Source organism: Phacochoerus africanus, chromosome 4 (genome assembly GCF_016906955.1).
Source record: "Phacochoerus africanus isolate WHEZ1 chromosome 4, ROS_Pafr_v1, whole genome shotgun sequence".
Lineage (NCBI taxonomy): Eukaryota > Metazoa > Chordata > Mammalia > Artiodactyla > Suidae > Phacochoerus > Phacochoerus africanus.
The window spans coordinates 81570033-81592345 of record NC_062547.1 but is presented as its reverse complement, the minus strand read 5'-3'; the positions used below and the strand labels follow the sequence as shown (position 1 = coordinate 81592345).

At 52.3% G+C, this 22313-nt stretch overlaps 1 protein-coding gene across 4 annotated transcripts; it reads right to left on the bottom strand.

The window, feature by feature from the left end:
- Window positions 1–1719: 1719 nt before the first annotated feature.
- On the bottom strand, window positions 1720–21540 carry CLTB (clathrin light chain B). 4 transcript variants are annotated; one of them, XM_047778058.1, is made up of 6 exons: window positions 21141–21540; window positions 15188–15234; window positions 7648–7765; window positions 7335–7446; window positions 5485–5538; window positions 1720–2168 (listed from the first exon to the last, which is right to left on the bottom strand). In XM_047778058.1, exons 1-6 carry the CDS (start codon window positions 21325–21327, stop codon window positions 1997–1999), a joined length of 690 nt encoding a protein of 229 aa, XP_047634014.1. In that variant the 5' UTR covers window positions 21328–21540; the 3' UTR covers window positions 1720–1996. The 4 variants fall into 4 exon arrangements, with proteins under 4 accessions (XP_047634014.1, XP_047634015.1, XP_047634016.1 ...); XM_047778059.1 differs by having other exon boundaries at window positions 15188–15231; window positions 21141–21522; XM_047778060.1 differs by lacking the exon at window positions 5485–5538.
- Between the last annotated feature and the right edge of the window lie 773 nt (window positions 21541–22313).

The window sequence follows — 22313 nt, the reverse complement described above, 5'->3', positions numbered from 1 at the left end:
CATTCATGTAAAGTCTCAAACAGGTGTTCCTGGTCTGCAGTCAACCCTAAAGTGCTGATTTGAATCCAGGTTTCTTCCATCATCCGTTTCAACACCAGCTGCAAGCTGCCAGAAGGGAAAAGAGGGAATGAAGACAACACACCCCCTTCTGGAGCCCCCTGACACAGTCTAGGTTTCTAAATGGAGAAATGTATGACTAAGGCCAACAAAGTTTCTTGCCCCCACCATGGTTCAGCTGTAAAGCAGAGATTATAAACGTAGAACAGTATATTGTGGTGACCCTTGGCCTCCACAAGGAACAGATGGGAAGTGGTGAGACAATAGCCACTAAAGACAATAGCCACTATTTTTTTTTTTAATTAAGGTCCCAGACAGACCAGGGATCTAACCCGTGCCACATCAGTGACAACGTTGGCCAGGTCCTTAACCTGCTGAGTCACCAGGGAACTCCCAGAATGTCCACTTGTTGGGTTTTTGTTTTTTTGTTTTTTTTGTCTTTTAGGGCCACAATGGCGGCATATGAAAATTCCCAGGTTAGAAGTCAAATCAGAGCTTCAGCTGCTGGCCACAGCCACAGCCACAGCAATGCCAGATCTGAGCCGTGTCTGCAAACTATGCCATAGCTCACAGCAATGCCAGATCCTTAACTCACTGAGCAAGGCCAGGGATTGAACCCAAGTCCTTGTGCATACTAGTTGGGTTCGTTTCTGCTGAGCCAGGATGGGAACTCCCATGGCCACTATTTTTAATGGTTGGTGTTTGCCTTCCCCCTCAAAAAGATTAGTTGAAGTTTTAACTGTACTACCTCAGAATGTAACCTGATGTGGGAATAGGGTCTTTACAGAGGTAATCAAGTTAAAATGAAGTCATCGGGGTGGGCCTTAATCCAATATGAGTGGTGTCCTTTTACAAAAGGGATATTTGGACACAAAAACAGACACATGCAGAGAGGAGACAATGCGAAGACGAACTCAGGATTGTAGTAATGCAGGTACAAGCCAAGGGACACCTGAGGCTGCCAGAAGCTAGAAAAGAAAGCTGCAGCAGTTCCTTCTCTCGTGCCTTTAGAGGGTTCGTGGCCCTGCTGACACCATGATTTCAGACTTGACCTACAGAACAGTGAGACAGTAAATTTATGTTGTTCTAAGGGAGACACTGTGGTACTTAATTATGGCAGCTCTGGAAAATGAATATGGTTGGCAATTACTCAGTATTTTAACACTGTTCAGGTAGCAATGGCTTGAATATAGCCTGTTTGCAACCTCTGCTGCAGGAGATGGTGTAGTCATCAATTGCTTCTCCCAAGTCCACAGAGGAGCAGGGCAGAGGGAGGGGCAGGGTCCTAGCCAATCCCAAAGAAGGTGACTGGGAATGGCTGCCTTTAGCAGCCTCCCACCCAGGCACAGAGGGAGCCTCCACCGGGAAACTCTGGTCTTGCCTCTTCCCACCAAGTCACCTCCCCTCTGGGTGTCTGTGGCTATATGACAGAACAAGAGCATCCCTCTCTCAGGCTTGGTCAGGGGTCAGAAAGGATCAAGCAGCATAGACAGATTGGAAAACCCCCCCCCCACTTCCAGCTGGGCGCTCCTGGGTTTCCTGGGGAGTAGCCCTACCGTCTCGAGTCCAGGAAGCTGGGAACATTCTAAGCACAAACTGAGCCCTGACACCAGTTGCAGCTTCCAGAGAAATGAGAATGATAATAAATAAGTGTAAAAAGAGTTAACAACACACCCTTTAAGCCAAGAAAAAAAAAATACATCAGGAGGGACAGTCAATTTTGTGGACTGAGAGGACGTGTGAGGGGCTGGGCCATAGGGCCGTGAGGGAGTGATGGGCGAGAGGGGTGAATGTCCCTCTTCCCAGCCCTGGGAGATGGGGAGGAACGGGATAGGCTGTGTAGCAGCCACAGGAGGCGTTTTCCCCACCCTGGCCGAAGCAGCTGCTCCTACTCTGCCCGGCCCTGCCCCTGCTTGGCGGCCATGCTGGTGACAGGCTCCTAGCGGGACAGTGGTGTCTGCTTCAGGGACATGAGCACCGAGCGCAGGCGGGACACGTCTTTGCATTGCTTGCTGCTCTTGGGGTTGAAGTCACACAGCTGGGCCACCTTCTCCCACTCTGTACCTGGGGTCTCCTCCTTGGATTCCTTCACAAAAGCCTCCTCGGATGCCCTGCAGGGGAAGACAGGACAGAGGTTTCGTAGCTGTCTGCCCTTCTCTCGAAGCAGTGATGCTCTGCTCCCACAGAGCAAGGCTGCCTTGCCCAGCCCACTCTGGGGTACTTTGTCCTCCCCAGCCCCGTGCCCTCTGACCTCAGGCCCCCAGGAACAGCCTTGGCAGCAGAGGAAGCCTAGTTTGGTCCTGCCTCAGGGCCTTTGCACTTATGGCCACCTCTTCCCCCAGAACTGCTCATGGCTTGTTGCCTCTTATCATTCAGGTCTGAGTGCAGGCCTTAACTCCTCAGAAAGGTTTTTCCTTGCCACCCTCGCTCAAGTAGCTTCCTACCTCTGCCCCATCACTCTCTGTTCATTACCTCTCCATCAGAAGTTCCCAAACTTGGAGTTCCCATCTTGGCTCAGTGGAAATGAACCCACCTAGTATCCATGAGGATGCACATTTGATCCCTGGCCTTGCTCAGCGGGTTAAGGATCCGGCATTGCTGTAAGCAGTGGTATAGGTCGCAGATGTGGCTCGGATCCCGTGTTGCTGCAGGGTAGGCCTGCAGCTGTAGTTCGGATTTGACCCCTAGCCTGGGAAATTCCACATGCCATGGGTTTGGCCCTTAAAAAAAAAAAAAAAAAAAAAGAGTTCCCAAACTGGGGATCCTGACACCTAAACGTCCTTGGAGGAACTAATGATGCAGTACCTCACCTATTTTCAACATTTCCAAAAACTGGGCAGAGATAACGACATTGAGTTAACCACCTAACTAACTGAAGTCTCTGGTTTGGTATTGCCTCAGGGTTCTGTAGACCCCATAAGTGTTTTCTGAAAAGGTTTGTGGTCAGATATGTATAGAAGAATGAAACAGGATCTTCCAAGGCAGACTTTCAAAGCCGTTGTGCTTACAGACATCAGGAACTTCCACGGTGGAGTGTGCGATGGACATAGAGTCTACCACATCCCAAGCATACTTGACTACAGAGCTCTTTTTAGCCCAGAATGACTGCTATCTCTATGGGAGCCTTTGCTTTTGGCTAGAATCAAATTAGGGTGAAAACTGGTGGTTTCTTCATCAGAAGTTCTGGCTGACAGTTATAGAAGTCACTGATTAAGGAACAATGAGGAAACAAAATATAGTTAATGTAGTTTAGAGGACAAAACCTAAACGTGGGAGTTGTTAAGACAACCAGGGCTTCTTGGGTGGGGAGGGCGGGGTCTGTGTCCTAGTTGGACAGCAAGTGTCCCTAAAGGCCCTTTCTCCTTGGAAGCGCCCCCTGCTCCTCAAGCAGGACCAGTTCTACCACAAGCCAGGCACTGGCTGAAGGCAGGGAGCTCTCCAGGTGATCCCTAAAGGATCAGGGATGAGCCAGCCTTGGATGGGTGATCCAGCCCCTCCCTAGTGATCCGGCTTCCCTGCCATGTGCTCACTTCCTAAACTGTACATTGAAGATCAGCGCCTCCACCTGGCTGATCTGTCTCACTGGTCTGAGAATGGAAGAGCATAGCAGGTGTGTGGAGCCCTGGGAAAATGTCAGGTGCTGTGCGGAGTTGGCCAGCTGGGGGGCTGAGAGGAGCCATCGTACGAGCGCCTTCTTCCGGATCAAGACACTCCCCTCCAACTTTGCTGTTCAGAGTGGGGGTCGTGGTCCAGCAGCAGCAGCAGCATGGAGCTTGTTTGAAATGCGGAATCATGGCCTCACCTCCATCCTCCTGAATCAGAATCTCCCTTTTGACAAGAGCCCCTGTGATTTGTAGGCACATGGAAGTCTGAGAAGTGCCGATCTAGATGCTTCCTCTCTTCAGGATTCCCTGAGGTGCTCTTTGGGCCATTTCTTCAGGGGTAACAGGAGCACTGAACCCCCTGTGATATTCCCCAGGGGTGATGCCCCTCTGCCATCCCCACTCTCCTGCCAACCTCCTATGGCTCCCTACTGCCTTCAGGATCAAGTCTGAGCTTTTCAACATTGCACAGCAGGCTTTTTGTAACTGGCTCCATACTGACCACCTCCCGCTCTATTCCCACCACCCCAGATACCACAGGCAGCCAGACATTTCCCATCTCCTTGCCTTGGCCCCAGCAGGTTTTCCCACCTAGGATGCCCTCCTCACCCTGCCCACCCAGCACACTCCTTCCCACACTTTTAGGACAGCTGAAGTTTCCACATCTCTGAAGCCTGCCCTGGCTCCCCCAGCAGAGGGTGGCTCCCAGAGCCTGGCATGTCCTTGCATGTGGCTCTTATCACAACAGGTTCCCCCCAACTTGAGGGGACAGACCCTTGTGTGTCTTATTCCTGTTTGACCAGAGACTGGCAGAGGGTAAGCCTAGACAGATGGGAGAGTGGACGGAAGGGAGGGGCGGAAGAGGGGCGGAAGGCTGTTACTCTGATATGTCCCATGTTCGGTGAGGAAAGGGTTAGCCCAGACGGCGTCAGAGGCTGCCAAGGGCGTACCCAGGATGAGGAACAGCAAATATTTGGCACATACGCACGTGGCAGTCATCACATGTTCATCACTGCATTCTTTTTCCCCAATTCACCCTCCAGGCTGTCACTACCAACCAGCTGGGGTGGCATGAGAGGAAGTCTCTACATCTCAAGTCTGGATTAGTTACAGAAATGATTAGACCCCCAAACCAGGAACACATGAGAGGGGCCCATGGTGGTCTGGGGAGGAGCTCAAGGTCAAATTCAGGCTGAAGCTCTAAGCAGTACACTTGGGGGCAGGAGGAGGGGATGGCTGTGCATTCTTTATACCTCTGGCACCTGCACTCAATGTTTGCTTGCTTGCTTGCTTTTTCTACAACTGTGGCATATGAAGGTTCCCAGGCTAGGGGTAAAATTGGAGCTGCAGCTGCCAGCCTACACCACAGCCACAGCAATGCCAGATTCTTAACCCACTGGCGAGGCTAGGGATCAAACCAGCATCCTCGTGGATGCTAGTTGGGTTCATAACCTGCTGAGCCACAACGGGAGCTCCCTCAATGTTTGTCTTATTCAGTGGAAGACTCACCCACCTCCCACCCGAGAGGCATCTCAGAGGAAGGGAGGTGGCCTGCTTCGCCCTTCGCCTCTCTCACCTGGAGATCTTTTCTTTCTTCTGCCTGGACTTAGCAAAGCTGTCTCCAGGCAGAGTAGAGGCTCAATAAACATTTGCTGGAGGGATGGAGGTGAAGATTGGTGCCTGTACCCGCCTTGCGGGCTCACCGCCTGCTCTGATCATTGCCCCAGGCCCAGCCACACTCATTTATACCCCACAAGCGGGAGACTCAAGAAACTGCTCCGGCCACACACAGGGGCCCTTGCAGAGGAGCAGAGGAGACACGTACACGTAGCCGATGATATCAGCATCTGGCTGCTGGTAGAATGCTTTGTCAGCGATCCTTAGGGGAAAGGGGTTAGGTGGGGGGAAGACGGGATGGCAAGACAGACAGGCAGAGGGTTAAAGAGAAAGAGAGACAGCGTTAGTACCTCCATTGGAGACGAGTTAGGAAGCTCAGTTCTAGAAGGCTTGGCAACTACCCGCAGCCCAGAGAAGAGAACAGGGATCCTCCACCCACCCGAGTGGGTGGTCTTTTCTAAAACTCAGCCCTGATCATGTTATTCCTCCTGTTTACAAACCATCGGTGGCTCCCCAACTGTGTCTGCCCAACCCTGGCATTAGAGGCCCTGCATGTGTGAGCCCTCATTCCCGCCCTCTTTCCCCCCACTCCCTGGTGCCCGAGCACAATGTCCCTTTCTTTCATACCATGCTGTTCTCTGGTCTAGAATACCCTTCCCAACCCCCATCTTCTTTCTCCTGGTGAACTCCTAAGCATCCTTCAAAGCCCAGGTCTCCAGAGAAAGAAGTCCCCCCAACCTTGCTTCCATAGCCCTCCTCCAGAGGGCTCTACTACTGAGTTCAGCTCTACATGTGTGTTTCTCTTCCCTGAGCTATGTGAGGACACAGACTGGATCCTTTTCATCTCTGTCTCCCCACTGCCTAGCCCAGAGCCTCACACACAGCAGCTCCTTGAACAGAAGTTGGTGGCTTCCCAGAGCCAGCCTTTCCCTTCCTGGTGGGCCTGGTACCTTGAAGAACACAAAGGCAAGGGCTGCTGGGCAGTGTCCAGTCTGAATCCATTTCTGCAAAGGTGTCCCTGGGTGGGCATCTCCTGTCTTTCCTGCCCATCATCTGTCCCTCTTCTTCCAGGAAGGGCATCCCAATTGTCTGTTGAAGCATCAGCTGCCCCCACTCAGTCCCTGTGGTTTGGGTGGGACGGGACCCCAAGCACCACCCAAGGAATGGGACTATTGCCCAGGCTGCGTCCATCAGAGGGGAGTCCCTCCCCCGAGACCATCGCTGGGACCGGGATGGGCACGTGACCCACACCAGACCAATGACGGTCAGCCCAAGGACTTCGGCAGGAGCTATGGGAGCAAGAGGTTTATTTTTGCTGAAGTTGCCAAGGAAATAGAGCAGAAGCCTGGAGCTGCTGGTGGCCAGCTTTGCCCCCATCCCAGGTGTGCGTGCCTGAGAGAGAGGGCAACGCAGAGGAAAGCGGAGCTGAGAGACAGTAAGAGTAAGCGCTGATGGACTTTGTTGCCGCCCGTGAGCCCACCATGCCTGCATCCCCACCCCTGGCCTTTCCAGTTATATAGGCCACTAATTCTGCCTTTTATTCCTTAGCTGCTCTGGGTCAAAGCATTGTCATTTCTATAAGCAATAAAATCCTGCACACAGCTTGGCTCTTCCCTCCCAGCCAGGCTTGTGTTCCTGTGATGCTGACCGTGGCCACAGGTAGCCTAGGTCAAGCTGTTGGCCACTGGGCTCCAGGGCAGCTTGGCTCATGTTCCAGTGGGTCCTGGGACCTCATCTGCTGACTGACAGACTCGATCTTCTCTGTCATGATCAGGAGGTAAGATTCAGGGCTCTGACCTCTGTGCGTGGCTGAGGGAATAGCTCTGGGGGGTTCAGCTTCTCCTTCCTCCGAGCTCTCGCTGCCAAATCACCATCCTCAGTAGTCCCCACACCACAGGTCCTCTCCCTGTCCCCACAGCCCCCTCATGTCCCCATAGGTCCTCTCACTGTCCCCCTCAGCCCCCTTGTGTCCTCATAGGTCCTCTCATGTTCCCATGGTTCCTCTTGCTGTCCCCCCAGCCCTCTCACAGTCCCCAGAGCCCCCTCACATCCTCTCACCGGTTATTGATCTTGTTCTTCTCAACTTGCTCACTCTGGCGCTGGTTCCATTCCTCCAAGTCCTTCTTGGCCTTCTCCCGCCACTCTTGTTCCGTCACTTTGGAGGCAGCATCTGTGACCCCAACAGGTGAATGAGCAGCAGTTTTCCAGCAGGACATGAGGACACAGCTGTCCTGGCAGCTTCTCCCCTCCATCCCTGGCGGGAGTCCCAGGGCCCATCCTCAGCCAAGTCCCCACCCCAACAGCCAACCCAGTGGGGGACCCAGGGTCAGGGGCACCCCAGCCCAGCTCCCAGCCCCTGCCCGGCCCTCACCCAGCTCTTGCAGCCGTTTCCGCTGCTCCTCTCTCCACTTGCGGATGCTCTCGGGTTCCTGAGTCAGTCTGTCCGCCTGGGCAATGGCAGCATAGCCATCAGCTGGACCGTTAGCATCCTAGGATGCAAACACAGGGCGGTGTACCCAGCCTGTCCACCTGCCCAGCTGTCTGTGGCGCCCACATACCAGGACATCCCTCACATCTCAAACCACCTCGCACCCACTGTCTCCTGCGACTGTACCCTGCCTCTGCACTTGCTGTGTCTTCTGCCAGCAACTCTTCCCCCTGTGTGACCCTGAGCAAGTCACTCAACCTCTCTGTGCCTCATTTTCCTCCTCATAAAATGGGCTACAAAACAGTGCTCACCCCATCAGGTTAAGATGAGGATGAAATGAGTTCAAAAGTGTAAAGAATTTCAAACGCTTCTTGGCACATGGGGAGTCCCCTGTGTTTCTATCGTTAAAGTCCCTCTCTGTTAGTTTTATTTGCCCAATAACCCACAGTCCCAAATGGCCTCACTTTATCATAATGCTTACTTGTCCATTGCCTGTCTCCTCTATCAGAACATCACCCTTGTGTCAGCATATCTTGCCTGTTCTGTTCACTGTCTGTCCCCAGCACCCAGCACCCAGCACAGTGCCTAGCACATAGCAGGTATTCAATAATTGTTTTTGGTTTTTGTTTTTTTAGAGCCACACTCGTGGCATATGGAAGTTCCCAGGCTACGAATTGAGTAGGAGCTGTAGCTGGCAACCACAGCCACAGCAACACAGGATCCAAGCCACGTCTGTGACCTATACCACAACTCATGGCAACACCAGGTCCCCAACCCACTGACTGAGGCCAGGGATCGAATCTGAATCCTCATGGATTCTAGTCGGGTTCATTACTGCTGAGCCACAACAGGAACTCCCTTCAGTAACTGCTTACTGAGTAAACAAGCAGCCCTGCAGTAGACAGCCACAGCTAAAGTTATGCAGTGATGAGAAACTCAGACTCTGGAGTTCTCACTGTGGCTCATCCGGTTAAGGACGCAGGGTTATCTCCATGAGGATGCAGGTTCGATCCCTGGCCTTGCTCTGTGGATTAAGGATCTGACGTTGCTATGAGCTGTGAGCACGCAGATGGAACTTCAGGGCTACATCTCCAGCTGTCTTGGAGGAGAGGGAAGGGCAGGCCTCTGGCAGGGGGGTGCAGCTTGGCTCCTTGGATCAGGCCCACCCTTGGATGTGGCAGTTCGGGTGCTGCCCTTATTTCTCTTTCTTACACAATATTACACTTCACTTGAGAGAGTCTCTTAAGACATCTCAAGGGGACTTTCCAGGGTCCTAATCTGGACAACACAAGTTGACCACTGATGTTGGACTGAATGGATGAACAGATGTTGAGGCTCAGGGACAGGAATCAACAAGACAGTCGGTTGTCTGGGAGCCTGGCAGAGGGAGTCCCTTACAAACGAGGACTATGGCTAGGGCACATGCATAACATAGGTCAGGAAAAGAGGAGGGACCAGGGAGGGCATGACCTTTCTAGCCTGGAAGCAGAGTAGGCTGGGAAGATGTAGGGAAAGGGCATTGTAGACCAAGGGCCAGCAATATAAGGACCACGTGAGGCCAGTGCCTTTGGGAAAATCTGAGTACAGAGATGCCAGCAGGTGCGGAGGAGATGGGGTGGGACAGGTGCACTGAAGAGGGTCCTCTGGGCAGAAGTCATCCTGCAATATCCTTCAGCGTCCACCATCTCCATCAAGACCATCCTAAATTGTAGTTCCCATTGTGGCTCAGTGGGTTAAGAACCCGACTATCATCCATGAGGATGTGGGTTTGATCCCTGGCCCCGCTCAGTGGGTTAAGGATCCAGTGTTGCCACAAGATGCAGCTTGGATCCCGCATTGCTGTGGCTGTGGCGTAGGCCAGCAGCTGCAGCTCTAATTGAACCCCTAGCCCGGGAACTTCCATGAGCCGCACCCATGGCCCTAAAAAAAAAAAAAAAAAAAAAACCTGCCCTACATTAAGACTCACAGGTTAGGAGTTCCAGTTGTGTCACAGTGGAAACAAACCTAACTAGTATACATGAGGACACGGGTTTTTTCTTGCTCAGTGGGTTAAGGATCCCATGTTGTGTGAGTTGTGGTATAGGTTGCAGACACGACTTGGATCTGGCATGGCTGTGGCTGTGGCAGCTACAGCTCCGATTCAACCCGTAGCCTGGGAACGTCCATATGTTGCAGGTACAGCCCTAAAAAAACAAAAAACAAAAAACTCACTGGTTATAATGCTTTAAAACTTGCAGAGAACTTGCAATTAAACAGTTCTCTTTGGTCTTTACAACCCTACATGATGGGGTTTATTTTTGCTTTACCAGGTAGCAAAAGTCTAGCTCCAAAGTCCTAAGGTCACCCAGCCAGGAACCAGCAGAGCCAGAATTCAAACTTGAATTCCTGGGTGTAAGCATACTGGCCACATGTAGTCAATAGGGACCAAAGTCACTTCTGTGTTATGTGATTTTTTTTCCCTGATAAGTCCCCCTTTCCAAGATTAGAGACGGTACCCCGTCTTCCCACCACCCCATTCCCCATCTCTCTCTCATACCCACGCACGTTCCCCCTTTGGCTCACTTAGTGGCTACCACAAAGGTTTATAAGAAGCCTCTAGAGCTGCAGAGCACTTTTCTAACGGACCAGTGAAAACCTCTAATCCCCATTTTACAAATGAGAAATCCAGCTCAGGGCAGTGACTAGAGCAAAGTGGTCCATCTGGGAAAAGCCAGAAATGAGGCCCAGGTTGTTCGACTCCATCCAAACTCATCTGCCACAGCCCACCTCAGCGCGCCAGTCTGGGTGTAGGAGCAGCCTTGAGAAACCGTTCGGACCCCCGGTACTTGGCCAAGCCCCTGGGAACAGCCACCCTGCACATCCAGCGGCACTGCTCAGTGTGGTCTAAGCACATTGTGCCCAGAAGTGGCCATGCCCCAGGCCCTGGGTGCAAAGACTGGCCAAGCTGGGCTTGCCTCTTACTTCACTGGCCCACGAGCCACACAGCCCACTGATGTGCTCCAGATGGGAGCTGTGCCTGTCCCCAGCCCCACCCAGCCAGCCAGGTCCCTCCCGCCTGCAGGCACACCTGCCCTGCACCTGGAGTCTCTTTGGGCTCTCCCTGCACACACTTCTCTGCAGCAGGCACCAGGCTCCAGGCAAGCCCTGGACTGTCTTCCCCTCTGTGCCTTTGCACATGCTGTCCTCTCAGCCAGGACCACCCACATCCCCCTGGGCAGCTGGAAACCCACTTCTAGTCCCCATTCCTATTGCACTCTTTTGATTTCAATGCATCATTTGCTGCCTGTGCCCAGTTCAAGTCCCAGCTCTTCCTGGCAGTATAACCAGAGCTATTAAATCTCCCTGTGCATTCTCCTCCTCATCTATAAAATGGGGATATTGACAGAACCTACATTGTAGGGGTGCTGGGAGGATGAAATGAGTTAATCCATGTAAAGTTTTTGAGTTGTACCTGATACATAGTAAGAAACCACATTCCTGGCTTTTGATACCAGCCCCATACCTGAGCCCTTGACATCTTGCGCTACCACCATGACTATCTGGTCTCCAACTTCTATCAGAAGTGAGTTGTTTTACATGCACCCCTATATGTTCATAGCAGCACTATTCACAATAGCCAAGACGTGGAAACAACCTAGGTGTCCATGGACAGAGGAATGGATCAAGAAGGTGTGGTACACATATATAATGGAATACTACTCAGCCATGAAAAAGAATGGAATAATGCCATTTGTAGCAGCAAGGGTGGACCTAGAGATGATCATACTGCAAATTAAGTCAGAAAAAGAAAGGTAAATATCATATGATATCACTTATATGTGAACTCTAAAATATGGCACAAATGAACTTTTAGGAAACAGAAACAGACTCAGAGACAGAGAACAGACTTCTGGCTGCCTAGGAGAGGGGTGAGGGTAGGGGCGGGGTGGAAGAGGGAAGGATTGGGAGTTTGGGGTTAGCAGATGCAAGCTATTACTTATAGGCTGGAGAAACAACAAGGTCCTAGTGTGTAACACAGGGAACTACATTTGATATTCTGTGATTAAACCCCAATGAAAAAGAATATTTTAAAAAAGAATAGATATCCATGTATAACAAAGAAAAAACAAGTGAGCTCTTGGAGGACAAATGCACATTGGATTTGCCTCTACCTCCACCGCCCTGAGCACAGTGTGTTCGCACCCAGAGAGAATGAGCTGACTGAAGGGAGGAATGAGGAGCTGCCTGCAAAGCAACGTGGAGGGCGCAGGAACAGCCTGGGACACAGCATAGCAGGCCCTGGTCTTTAAGTCCCCTCCTGCCTCTCACTGGATGTACGACCTTTGAGAAGTCCCTGTGTCCCTGTGAGCCAGCCTGCGCAGCCACATCGCCACAACCAGCAAAAACACAGGGGTGCTGCCCGAAGACAAGGTCCTGAGAAGCTATTAGCTGGCTCCTCTTCTCCGGCTGCTCTGGACTTACTTTCCTCCTCTGCCCCTGCTGGTGAACAATGAGCATGAGTGGGCCACAGCAGGGTTCCTCTTTAATAATGGTCCCAGTGAGGAAATCGGGTCAGCTGCCAGGAGGGCTCACCAGGGGCTTCAGGAGTGCTCGGAGTCCCTCCCCAGCTGAGAGGGAAGGAATCGGGAATGGCTGGGACCACGAGGCAGGTGGCTGCAGTCAGGGCCAGGCTTGTCTCAGCCCAGCTCTGCAGCACCCCTCTCCTGAGGGACCCCACTGCAGGACACTGGACATCACCACAAGGCCCTCTGTGGGCCAGGCTGGCCAAGCATGTGCTGTGACTCCAGGGACAGCCAGGAGCATGAGGCCTGTCTGATCTCTGGGATTAACCAGCTAGAGCTAAGCTGAGCTGAGCTGAGCTGTTGATTCCTCTAAGTAGCTCAGGGGGGATAATGGGAGTGGGTGGGGGAAGGGAGAGAGCATGAGAAGGAGGAGGGAGACCTATAGGGACTTTCTCTCCCTGTCCCTCCCAGGGTCAGAAAGAGCATAGGTGCCAGCAGGCTTATCCTTGGGCCTTGCAGGGAGCAGGTGTGTAGCTAGACTCCCTAGCAGCCCATAGGCTGCCAGAAGTGATTAAGAAAGGGAGCAGCAGAGTTCCCATTGTGGCTCAGTGGAAAAGATCCCGACTAATATCCATGAAGATGCGGGTTCTATCCCTGGTCCCCTCAGTGTTAGGGATCCTGCCTTGACACAAGCTGCAGCTCCGATTCAACCCTTAGCCTGGGAACTTCCATATGCCACAAGTGCAGCCCTAAAGAAAGCGGAAGGAAGGAAGAAAAGAAAGAAAGAAAGAAAGAAAGAAAGAAAGAAAGAAAGAAAGAAAGAAAGAAAGAAAGAAAGAAAGAAAGGAAGGAAGGAAGGAAGGAAGGAAGGAAGGAAGGAAGGAAGGAAGGAAGGAAGGAAGAAAGGAAGAAAGAAAGGAAGAAAGGAAACAGGAAAGTTCTACCCAGTACCCTTGGAAAAGGTGAGGGTGGGGGCAGCAGTACAAGCAAGGCTCCTCCTCCTCCCCCCCACCCCCAGCACCAGCCAGACTCAGTTCTATGCTCCATCCTAAGGAAAGTCTGCAGGTGCTTCCCATCCTCCACCCGGCCTCTGTGGCCTGTCCGGTCCAGCAACAAGGGGGTGGTACAGAGGGCACCTGATCAGAGGCAGGAGATCTAGATGAACCGGAACTTAGCCTTCTGAATGCCTTGCCTCATCTGTGACACCTCCCCTGCCTGTGAGGATGCTAGGGTGGCACCTCCACGAAATGATTTATAGCTAAACAGACCTGGGGTTATTCTTGGCAGCGGTGAGAATAAGAGATGGGGGAGGAGGCCCAGGGTTCCTCAGAGCCACTAAATACAAAGGGAGGCTGGGGCCAGGGAGGGAGAAGCCCTCAACATCCTAATGTATAGAGAGGGAGAATCATCCTGCTCATGGTGGTAACTTGGTCTTCGGTGGTTTCAAGTGTATCTCCAGGGCCACTTTGGGATGCAGACCTTTTGGGTCAAAGCAAGTCCTTTCAAGCCTGCATCTCAATGCTCTGCCAAACTGCACGGGTGTCTTTGGTGCTCTTAGGCCCAAGGAGACACAGAGCTCTTCAAGTCCTAGAGACTGACTTTTTAGCTTGCTGGTAGTTGAGTAATTTTCCAGAAATGGGACTTGGCCCGTTGCCCTGTGTAAGGTACCTGCCCATCCCTCTTACATAAGAAAGTATTGTTTGTTCTCACTGAGGATTTAGGAGGCCAGCTCCTCAATGAGGCTGAGCTCAGGAAATCCTGAAGCTGCAGCCCCAGCCATCAAGGGTCTTCGACCCAGTCTAGTGGGAACTAAGGCTTGTCCAATGAAGGTTTGGCCCCACTCAGGCACCTTTGGGTGGGGAGGTGAAGACTGTTGCATCTGTAGGACCCTGGGATGCTGCTTGTGGTCCAAGTTCTTTAAGTACTTTTAAAACCATTTGTGTATGTATAAGGTGAGGGGGTTAGGTAAGGGCAGAGAGAAACAATCTTTAACCAGAAATATCTTTACTAGCTGTTTTTTAGGGTGCATGTGTTATAGGATCACTACAAAGAATTTTAAGACAATCCAATGAAAGTAAAAGCCCTTTTCTTATTCCCCCCTTCTCCCCCAACCTCAGGGCTAATCACTGCTAACAACTGGTACACATCCTTTCAGATCTTTCATGCAAACGAATTTATAAAATTAAAAAAAAAAACAAAAACCAGGACCGTACTCTGCATAGTATCCTGCAAGCTGCTTTTCCATTTACTATATTATGGGCATCTTTTCTTATCAATACAGAAAGCTCTGATGGCTCTTTTTAAACGACAGCATGGTTTTCCAGTTGACCTACCCGGGTCCCTGTTGCTAAGCACTTAGGTTGTTTCCAGTTTGTCTGTGATTATAAATAATCCTGCAAAGGATCTGAGTGTTCTTGTCCAGTTATTTCCTTAGGGAAAATCCTGAGACGTGGAATCTCTGGATCCAAGGCCCGCCCAGTTAAAATGCTCGACTTGGTGGATGTGGGCCGTGGGTTCTGCCTCCCATCAGTGGCACATATGTGTGCAGGGCCCTGTGTTTCCTTTAGTCCATGCCACTGAGGGCCACTTTCTCTCTCTCTCTCTGGAAGCTGGACACCACCATGGGCAACCTGAGGCCACAGCCCATGGATCCCCCGTCTCTAACGGTCCTTATTCTTCATCCCCTTTTCCTACATAATTGAAAAAACATGTCAAAATCTTTCCAGTGTTCCCATCCCAATGAACAGAACTTAAAGCCCTAATCCTACTCAGGATGAGGGTCATAACTTACTGAGACCCAAGCTGTCCATCCTTCCCCCTGCTGGGACAGAATCCTTTTTTCTTTCTTAGCCATACCCACAGCATATGGAAGTTCCCCAGGGCCAGGGATTGACCCCTTGCCATGGCAGCAACCTGAGCTGCTGCAGCGACAATGCCAGATCCTTAACCTGCTGCTATCCCTAGGACAGACTCTTACTTACCTGAAACACATCTCCATTGACTGTGGTCCCCATGTCCTCAGGACCTGCTAGAAAGAGAACAAGGACACAGCATCACTCATTTGTTCACCTGACAGCAAGCAGGAAATGGTCCTACATTAGCGCCCGAGCCAACCTCTGTGTATGCCCACGTCTGTACTGACCCCACAGACACAGACAAAATGGATAAATAAATAACCTGGGCTCCATCCCTGACTCCACAAAACCTCCTCAAAGCCATTATCACATCAGATTTTCACCACAGCCTCTGCTGAAGTTGCTATCAACCCATTTTACAGATTCTCAAACTGAGGCTCAGAGAGGCTAGGCGGTTGCCCAAGGTCACCCAGCCAGTAATTGCTCCTCACCTACCTGCAGTGAATTTCCCCCACAGCCACAGCTGGGAATGACCCAACTATCTGTGGAGCCTGTGCCGAGGGAGCAGGCAGAGGTGCTGGAGGCTGAGGGCGGGGTCCGAGAGGTCTAAGGCAGAGAGCCCTGCGCGTCTCGGCCTGCACCTGCATGCCCTGAGCAACTGCTCCACCTGGGAACCGCAGCCCCCACCAGGCAGCACCTGGCCTACTTTTCCTCCTCCTGCCCCTCCCAGAAGGATTTTATTTTGCCCTCAACAATGACTCCTACCAGTCCCTTTCCCTGACATCAATAGACTAATAAGTCACAAATTCCTATGGCTTCTGCTGCAACAGGGTCCCTCAAAGTTGCCCTTTACCCTCTGCCCTCTGTCCCCTGCCTGGCCCACCTGTACAACTACTTTGTCCTGCAGGTGGCGAGCACCTGGAGGGGCACACCTGTGTCCATTATCCTCACCACTGGCGCCCCATGGCCCCGCCCAGTACCTGCGATTTAGGAAGCACTCAGAAACAGTTTGCTGAATAAACACATGAATCAATGCATTAAAAAAAGAAGGAATAGGAGTTCCCGTCGTGGCGCAGTGGTTAACGAAACCGACTAGGAACCATGAGGTTGCAGGTTCAATCCCTGGCCTTGCTCAGTGGGTTGAGGATCCTGCGTTGCCATGAGCTGTGGTGTGAGTTGCAGACGCGGCTCGGATCCCGAGTTGCTGTGGCTCTAGTGTAGGCCGGTGGCTGCAGCTCCGATTAGACCCCTAGCCTGGGAACCTCCATATGCTGTGGGAACGGCCCTAGAAAAGGCAAAAAGACAAAAAAAAAAAAAGGAATAACTGTCCACTCATAGGCATCCCTGCCTCCATCTTCACCCTCTCCCAAACTTCTTTCAAGCCAATCTCCAGGGCTGATGTTTTGAAAAGCATACACTTACCTATGTCACTCCTCTAATTGAAAATATAAGGCACAGGAGTTCCCGTTGTGGGTCAGTGGGTTACGACCTTGACTAGTATCCATGAGGACACGGGTTCGATCCCTATCCTCACTCAGTGGGTTAAGGATCTGGCATTGCTGTGAGCTGTGGTGTAGGTTGCAGACGTGGCTTGGATCCTGCATTGCTGTGGCTGTGGCGTAGGCCTGCAGTTGCAGCTCTGATTCGACCCCTAGCCTGGGAAGTTCCATATGTCATGGGTACAGCCCTTAAAATATATATATATATTTTTTAATATATATGTTATATATATAAATGTTTTATATATATATATAACATAAACATTTATATATATAACATATATAACATTTATATAGCATATATATAACATTTTATATGTGTTATATATATATATATGTTTATATATATATTATATATATAAAACATAAACCAAAAAGAAACCCACTTCCCATGGCCCAACAGTGGCCTATAGGGCCTGCTCCTTCCTTGGGGACTCCCCTCTACCTGGAAAGCTCTTCCGCCCATTTCTACATGGGCTGCTCCCTCACTCCCTTTAGCCTCTGCTCAAACATCGCCTTACTAGAGGCCTTCTTGCCCACCCCCGACATTCATCCTCCAGCACCCCTACCTCCTCCCCTGGGCAGTATTTTCTCTAGAGCACCTACCACAGCCTGATATGTTTATTTCTGTATGTGCTTATTATCTGTTTTCCACACTTGAATGTACCCTCCATGAGGACAGGGACTTGTTTTGTCTGCTGCCAGGGTCCAGCATCTAGAACAGTGCCTAGCACACAATAGGGGCTCAATAAATATTTGTTGAATGAGTACACTGAACCTGGGACCGCAGGCCGTGGAGCTCTTTACAATCGGGCCCCGCCCAGTTTACCTGCCTTCCTTCCCACCAGCCCCTCCCACAAACCCTATTCTGGTTTCCTCCTTCCCCAAACACACCCCATGCCTTCACTCACGATCCCTATCCTCTTTCTCTTTCTTTTTTTTTCTTTGCTTTTTCAGGGCGCACCCGAGGCTCATAGAAGTTCCTAGGCTAGGAGTTCAATCAGAGCTGTAGCTGCTGGCCTACACCACAGCCAGAGCAATGCAGGATCAGAGCCCCATCTGTGACCTACATCACAGCTCATGGCAACGCCAGATCCTGAGCAGGGCCAGGGATCGAACCCGCATCCACATGGATACTAGTCAGGTTGGTTGCCACTGAGCCACCACGAGAACGCCCAGGAATGCTCTTTTGGATCCAGTTCACAAGTCACATCCTCCAGGAAGTCCTCCACTACTTCCCTGGGCACTGATGGAAGGTCTCACCTCTGGGGTATCCCAGAATATTGTACAGCAACCCCCACCCTCTTATGCAATTACTGTGACCTCCCAGGGGTCATGCCCTCCCTTATCGGGCTCTGTACCTGTTTCCACTCCTAACAGTGAGCATTAAGTGTTGGCTACACAGAAGCTGAATTGCTCTCTGGGGGCGCACTGTTATCTGCAAGACCTGAGGACTCTCAGAAACTGCAATGTGTCTTAGCCAAGAACCACAGGAGGCTACAGAGGATCACCACAGATGGACAAGTACACTTGACCGATCAGATAGAGTCATGAGCATCAGGGCTTTCAGCTTGGGGAAGAGAGGGATATGCAATCCCATGGAAGTCATCCCCAGCTGCTATAAATTAGAATCAACTCTGTTTTCAGAATCGGTGGATAGATTTTTGACCCAGCCTGTCAGCCATCCTCCCTACTCATTCAAATAGGGTTTGAATGAGTAGGGAGGCCTAGTCCCTAAATCTGTGGCATCTTTTGCAAAGGGGCTTCTCCTGGTACATCTCTCCCACCGGGTCTTATGTTACCAGGGTCCACTCACCAAGATGCTGGTCTTGTGAGCTTGGAGTTTCCGGAGCAGAAGCTGGGCTACCGCTCTCCACCCTGACCAGTCCCAGTCTCAGGCCCCTTGTTCACAGGAGCTGCCAGCTGCTGACCTTGGCCTCCAGAAAATCTCTGTGCCCCAGTCTCTCAGCCCCATGGCATTCCTCTGGAAATGAGGCTTCAGCCTCTTTGGGAATCGGCACACACCCACACACGGAATTATGAGTCTGTTCCCACCCTGCTTTCTGACATGTTGAGAACCGTGTGTCCACAGTCCAAAGCCAGCAGAGCAGGAGTGCAGACACAAGTCCCGGGGATAAACCGAGTGTTGCTTGTCTCAGATCCCTGACCTCTTTCAGAACAGGGACAGACAGGGTCCAGAACATTCCTGGGAGCTTACTGAGGCCCATCAGGGGAAATGGGCTTGCCGGGAAATGACTGGGCAAGTCAAGGGCAGAGCCAGGGCTGGCTCATAGAAATCTGGGTGTGAAAATGTAAACCTCCTGGGCCCTTCCCAAGGCTGATGAATGGAAACACAGTATCCATTGCTCAGGCTGGCCACAGTTCCAGCCCCAGAAGACTCAAAGGAGCTCAGGCTCAGGTCTACACCAAACACCATTCCCCCAGGGATAGCTGGGGGCCCAACGTCAGGGCACTCAGCGCAGGGGCGTCATTTCCGAGATGAGACTCAGAAGTGATGAGTGGTGCTGGCTGCTGAAGTCAGCTTCCGCCCCAGCTCCCAGCAGCCTGAGGCACATTTTCTGCATCTCAGCCAGGCCTCTGGCACTCAGCATGGGTCTGGGGGGATAACTTGCTCAGTAGCATCTAGGCTTAGGGGATCAGATCAATTCCATCCTGCCTACCCATCTATTGAGCTGCCATCCCATAACACCTCCCCTGTCGCTGGGCGCTGCTCAGCAGAGCAGCTGGACCTTTGCAGTTTTCAGTGGTCGTGCATCTGGGAGACCCAGAGAGGGCGGTGTCCCTGCTTCTCCCCCTGCCACCAGGCCTGGGGCCAATCTGTGCACCACTATCCCTGCCAGAAAGGGAACTTATCCAGGCTGTAAACCTTGGAACCCCACTTTCCTGGGAGAGGTCCCAGCCTGCTTAACGCCCAGCTGCCTCCGGCTGCCTTCCACCTGACTTCTACCTTCTTCTCTCTTGGGTGGTTCTAACATGGGCTCTCCCAGCAAGGCCTCGCCCAGGCCAACCAGAGTGGGGAAGCTGGTGGTCTCAAGGGGGAGGTGTGGACCAGTGAATACCGGTGTATGAACGTCGGCCCGCATTTCCTAGAAATTCCCTGGGATGTATAAGGGTCTATACTGAGATATTAGGAGTTGCTGTTTCTCCAGATGACCCCCACAGCTGACCTGTTTGAGTAGCAAAAGACTCCCCCTCCCTACCTTCATATCCTATCACCTCCCAGGGTGACTGTCATAGCATTTGAAAGAGCATGGAGCCCAGAGTTGGGAGGCCCAGATCTGTCACTCATGGCTGTGCGACTTTGTGAAAGATACTCAGATCTCTGGGCCTCTGGTTTCTTATATGTTCAAAAAGACTTGTTAGGTTTTTTGTGCCAAGGAAATACAGAGATGCTCCCAGTTCCTCTAGCCCCAGGAACTATCTTATTCATATCTGCATCCCCACTGGGTCTGGCCAATAGTAGGTGCTCAGTAAATGTTGAATGAATGCAAACATGACTTTCTTGTAAGCAGTTTTTAAAAACAGATGAGCTACCATTTATTCCAACAGGCTGATAAACCCCCACTAAAATGACAACATTAAGAGGAAGCAAAGACTGTTTGGGATTCACCCATGAAGGTGATGTCTACTTTTTTACTAAACACTTCAAGAAATTGTTCTTTCAAGCAGAACCAGAGCAGGGATATTGTTGATGAACATGCTAGTGCAAAGATCAGGCTCCAAACCCTGAGTCTGAAGCTATCCACAATAGCCCTGGGCCACCTTTGGACAACCACTAAGTTACAAACCCCAGGAGGACAGGACCAGATTTGACTGAAGCCCCCCCACACCCCCACCTCCCTGCCCCCATGCTGGGGTCTAATCCAGAGCCAGGCATCTGGAAAACAATGTGGTCAGGTGGGAAGGGCTTAGAGTCTGAAAGAAATAGATTTAGAGTCCTTTCTCTGCCACTTACTAGTTGTTTCAGTAGTGTACCTTTTGAGCCTCAGTTTTGCCATCTCTGAGATGGGTTTAAGAATGTACATGAAATGATTAAATCTAAGTCAAATGCCAAGATCAATGGCTGCAGGATGGCAGGTGGTCCCCAGGGAAGGTTTGTGAGTTCTCACCCAGTGCCCCTGCTCTCCCAGCCGTAGGAAGGAGCTAAGGCCGAGGGGCAGGGAGGTCTTGGGTTCTGCCCACAACTGCAGGGCTCAGCCTGGGCCAGCAAGCCTCCTGGGAAGCTCAGGAGAGAGTCTCAGGGCTGGGCAGTGTTGGATTCCAGAGCTGGGCAGTAGCAGAGTTGGCTTAGGGATGAAATGTCACGCCGAATTTCTATCCTGGGAGCCACCAGATCCACAGCTCCAGGGGGGCCCTCAGATGGGGGAATCTCCACAAGACTCCCCTCCCCCATTTCTTCCAGGTCCACTCAGGTACACACAGTCCCAGGCCTGCTCCCGGCTGGCCATAGCAGGCCCTCTTCACTCGACCGCAGGGCCCCGAGACCGGTACCCCGGGTGCGAGCTGCAGCCCCCCCCCCCCCCGCCCGCCCCGGTCCCCAGGCTACCGCGCTGACTCACCCCCACTCGCTGGTCCCGGCTGCGCGAGGGCCGCCTGGCTGCCGGCAGGTGCCCCGAAGCCCTCGTCATTCTCTATGCCCGCGATTTCACTCTCCTGCTGGGCCAGGAAGGCAGCCGCCGGGTCCTCCTCGGCAACCTCAGGGGCCCCGCTCTCCGATGACGAGAAGAAGCCAAAGTCATCAGCCATTTTCCCCGCGTCTCTGCTGAAGCGTCCGCCTGGCCCTTGGCTCTGCCCGGCGCGTGCCCCGCGCTGCGCCCGGCGGCCGCGACACTGTCACCCGAGCCGCCTGGGGGAGCCGGCCTCGGCGGGGACGGGCTCGGCGCGGCGGCCCCGCACTTCCTCTCTGCCACCGGGCCCGGCTTCCCTGTCACTGCGGCGGCAAGCGGGAGGAGCCGGGACGGGAATGCGGTGATGTCACCGGCCGAGGGAGGGGGCCCGCAGGACGGCCGGAGGTCGCCTCGCAGCGGCCACAGGAGGGCGTCAGCAGGACGGAGGCGCAGCCGGAGGGGCCCGAAGGCCGGGGCTGCGCTCCCCGCTCCCGCCAAGCAGCGCGCATTTCCAGGACACCAGTGGTGAAAGGGTGCAGCTCTGGCCCGATCTAGAGGTGAAGCGGACTGGACAGAGGGATTATAGCGAGCACAGGCCACCAGAGGAAGGCAGCCTGGAGGACCTCGAGAGCACGGAGGGGGTGGTCGCTGCGCAACCTGACTCCTGATTCATTCTGCAAAATTTCTTCTCCTAAACTGGGCAGATATTATGAATCCCATTATTAGGAGCCTTGGAGAGGTGGCATTAAGTCTCATGCCTTCGTGGCATCTTTCCTGCAAGTCCTGGGCCTTTCCCGCAAGGCCACGTTGCTTCCGTCCAATTTTTATACATTTCTCTTCATTGGAGAGGCTTCAGCTCACACCAGCAGAGTTTATGTGACCTGACTGGGTCCCTACTCGAAGGCTGGGCCCCTTAAATATTCCTTAAGTAAGAACCAGCCTAAGAAAGACAGGTCTGATTTATCCAGGCAGCCTGCCACTCCTCCAGCCAGTCGTCTTCAGGAAACAGTCTCCAAAATATAATAAAATCCAGTCTTGGCCAAGGGGAGATTACAGTCTAGGAGACTAACAGATGGCAAGTGTCCAGTCACAGCACAGTGTGGGAGGTGCTCTGACATTTAAACA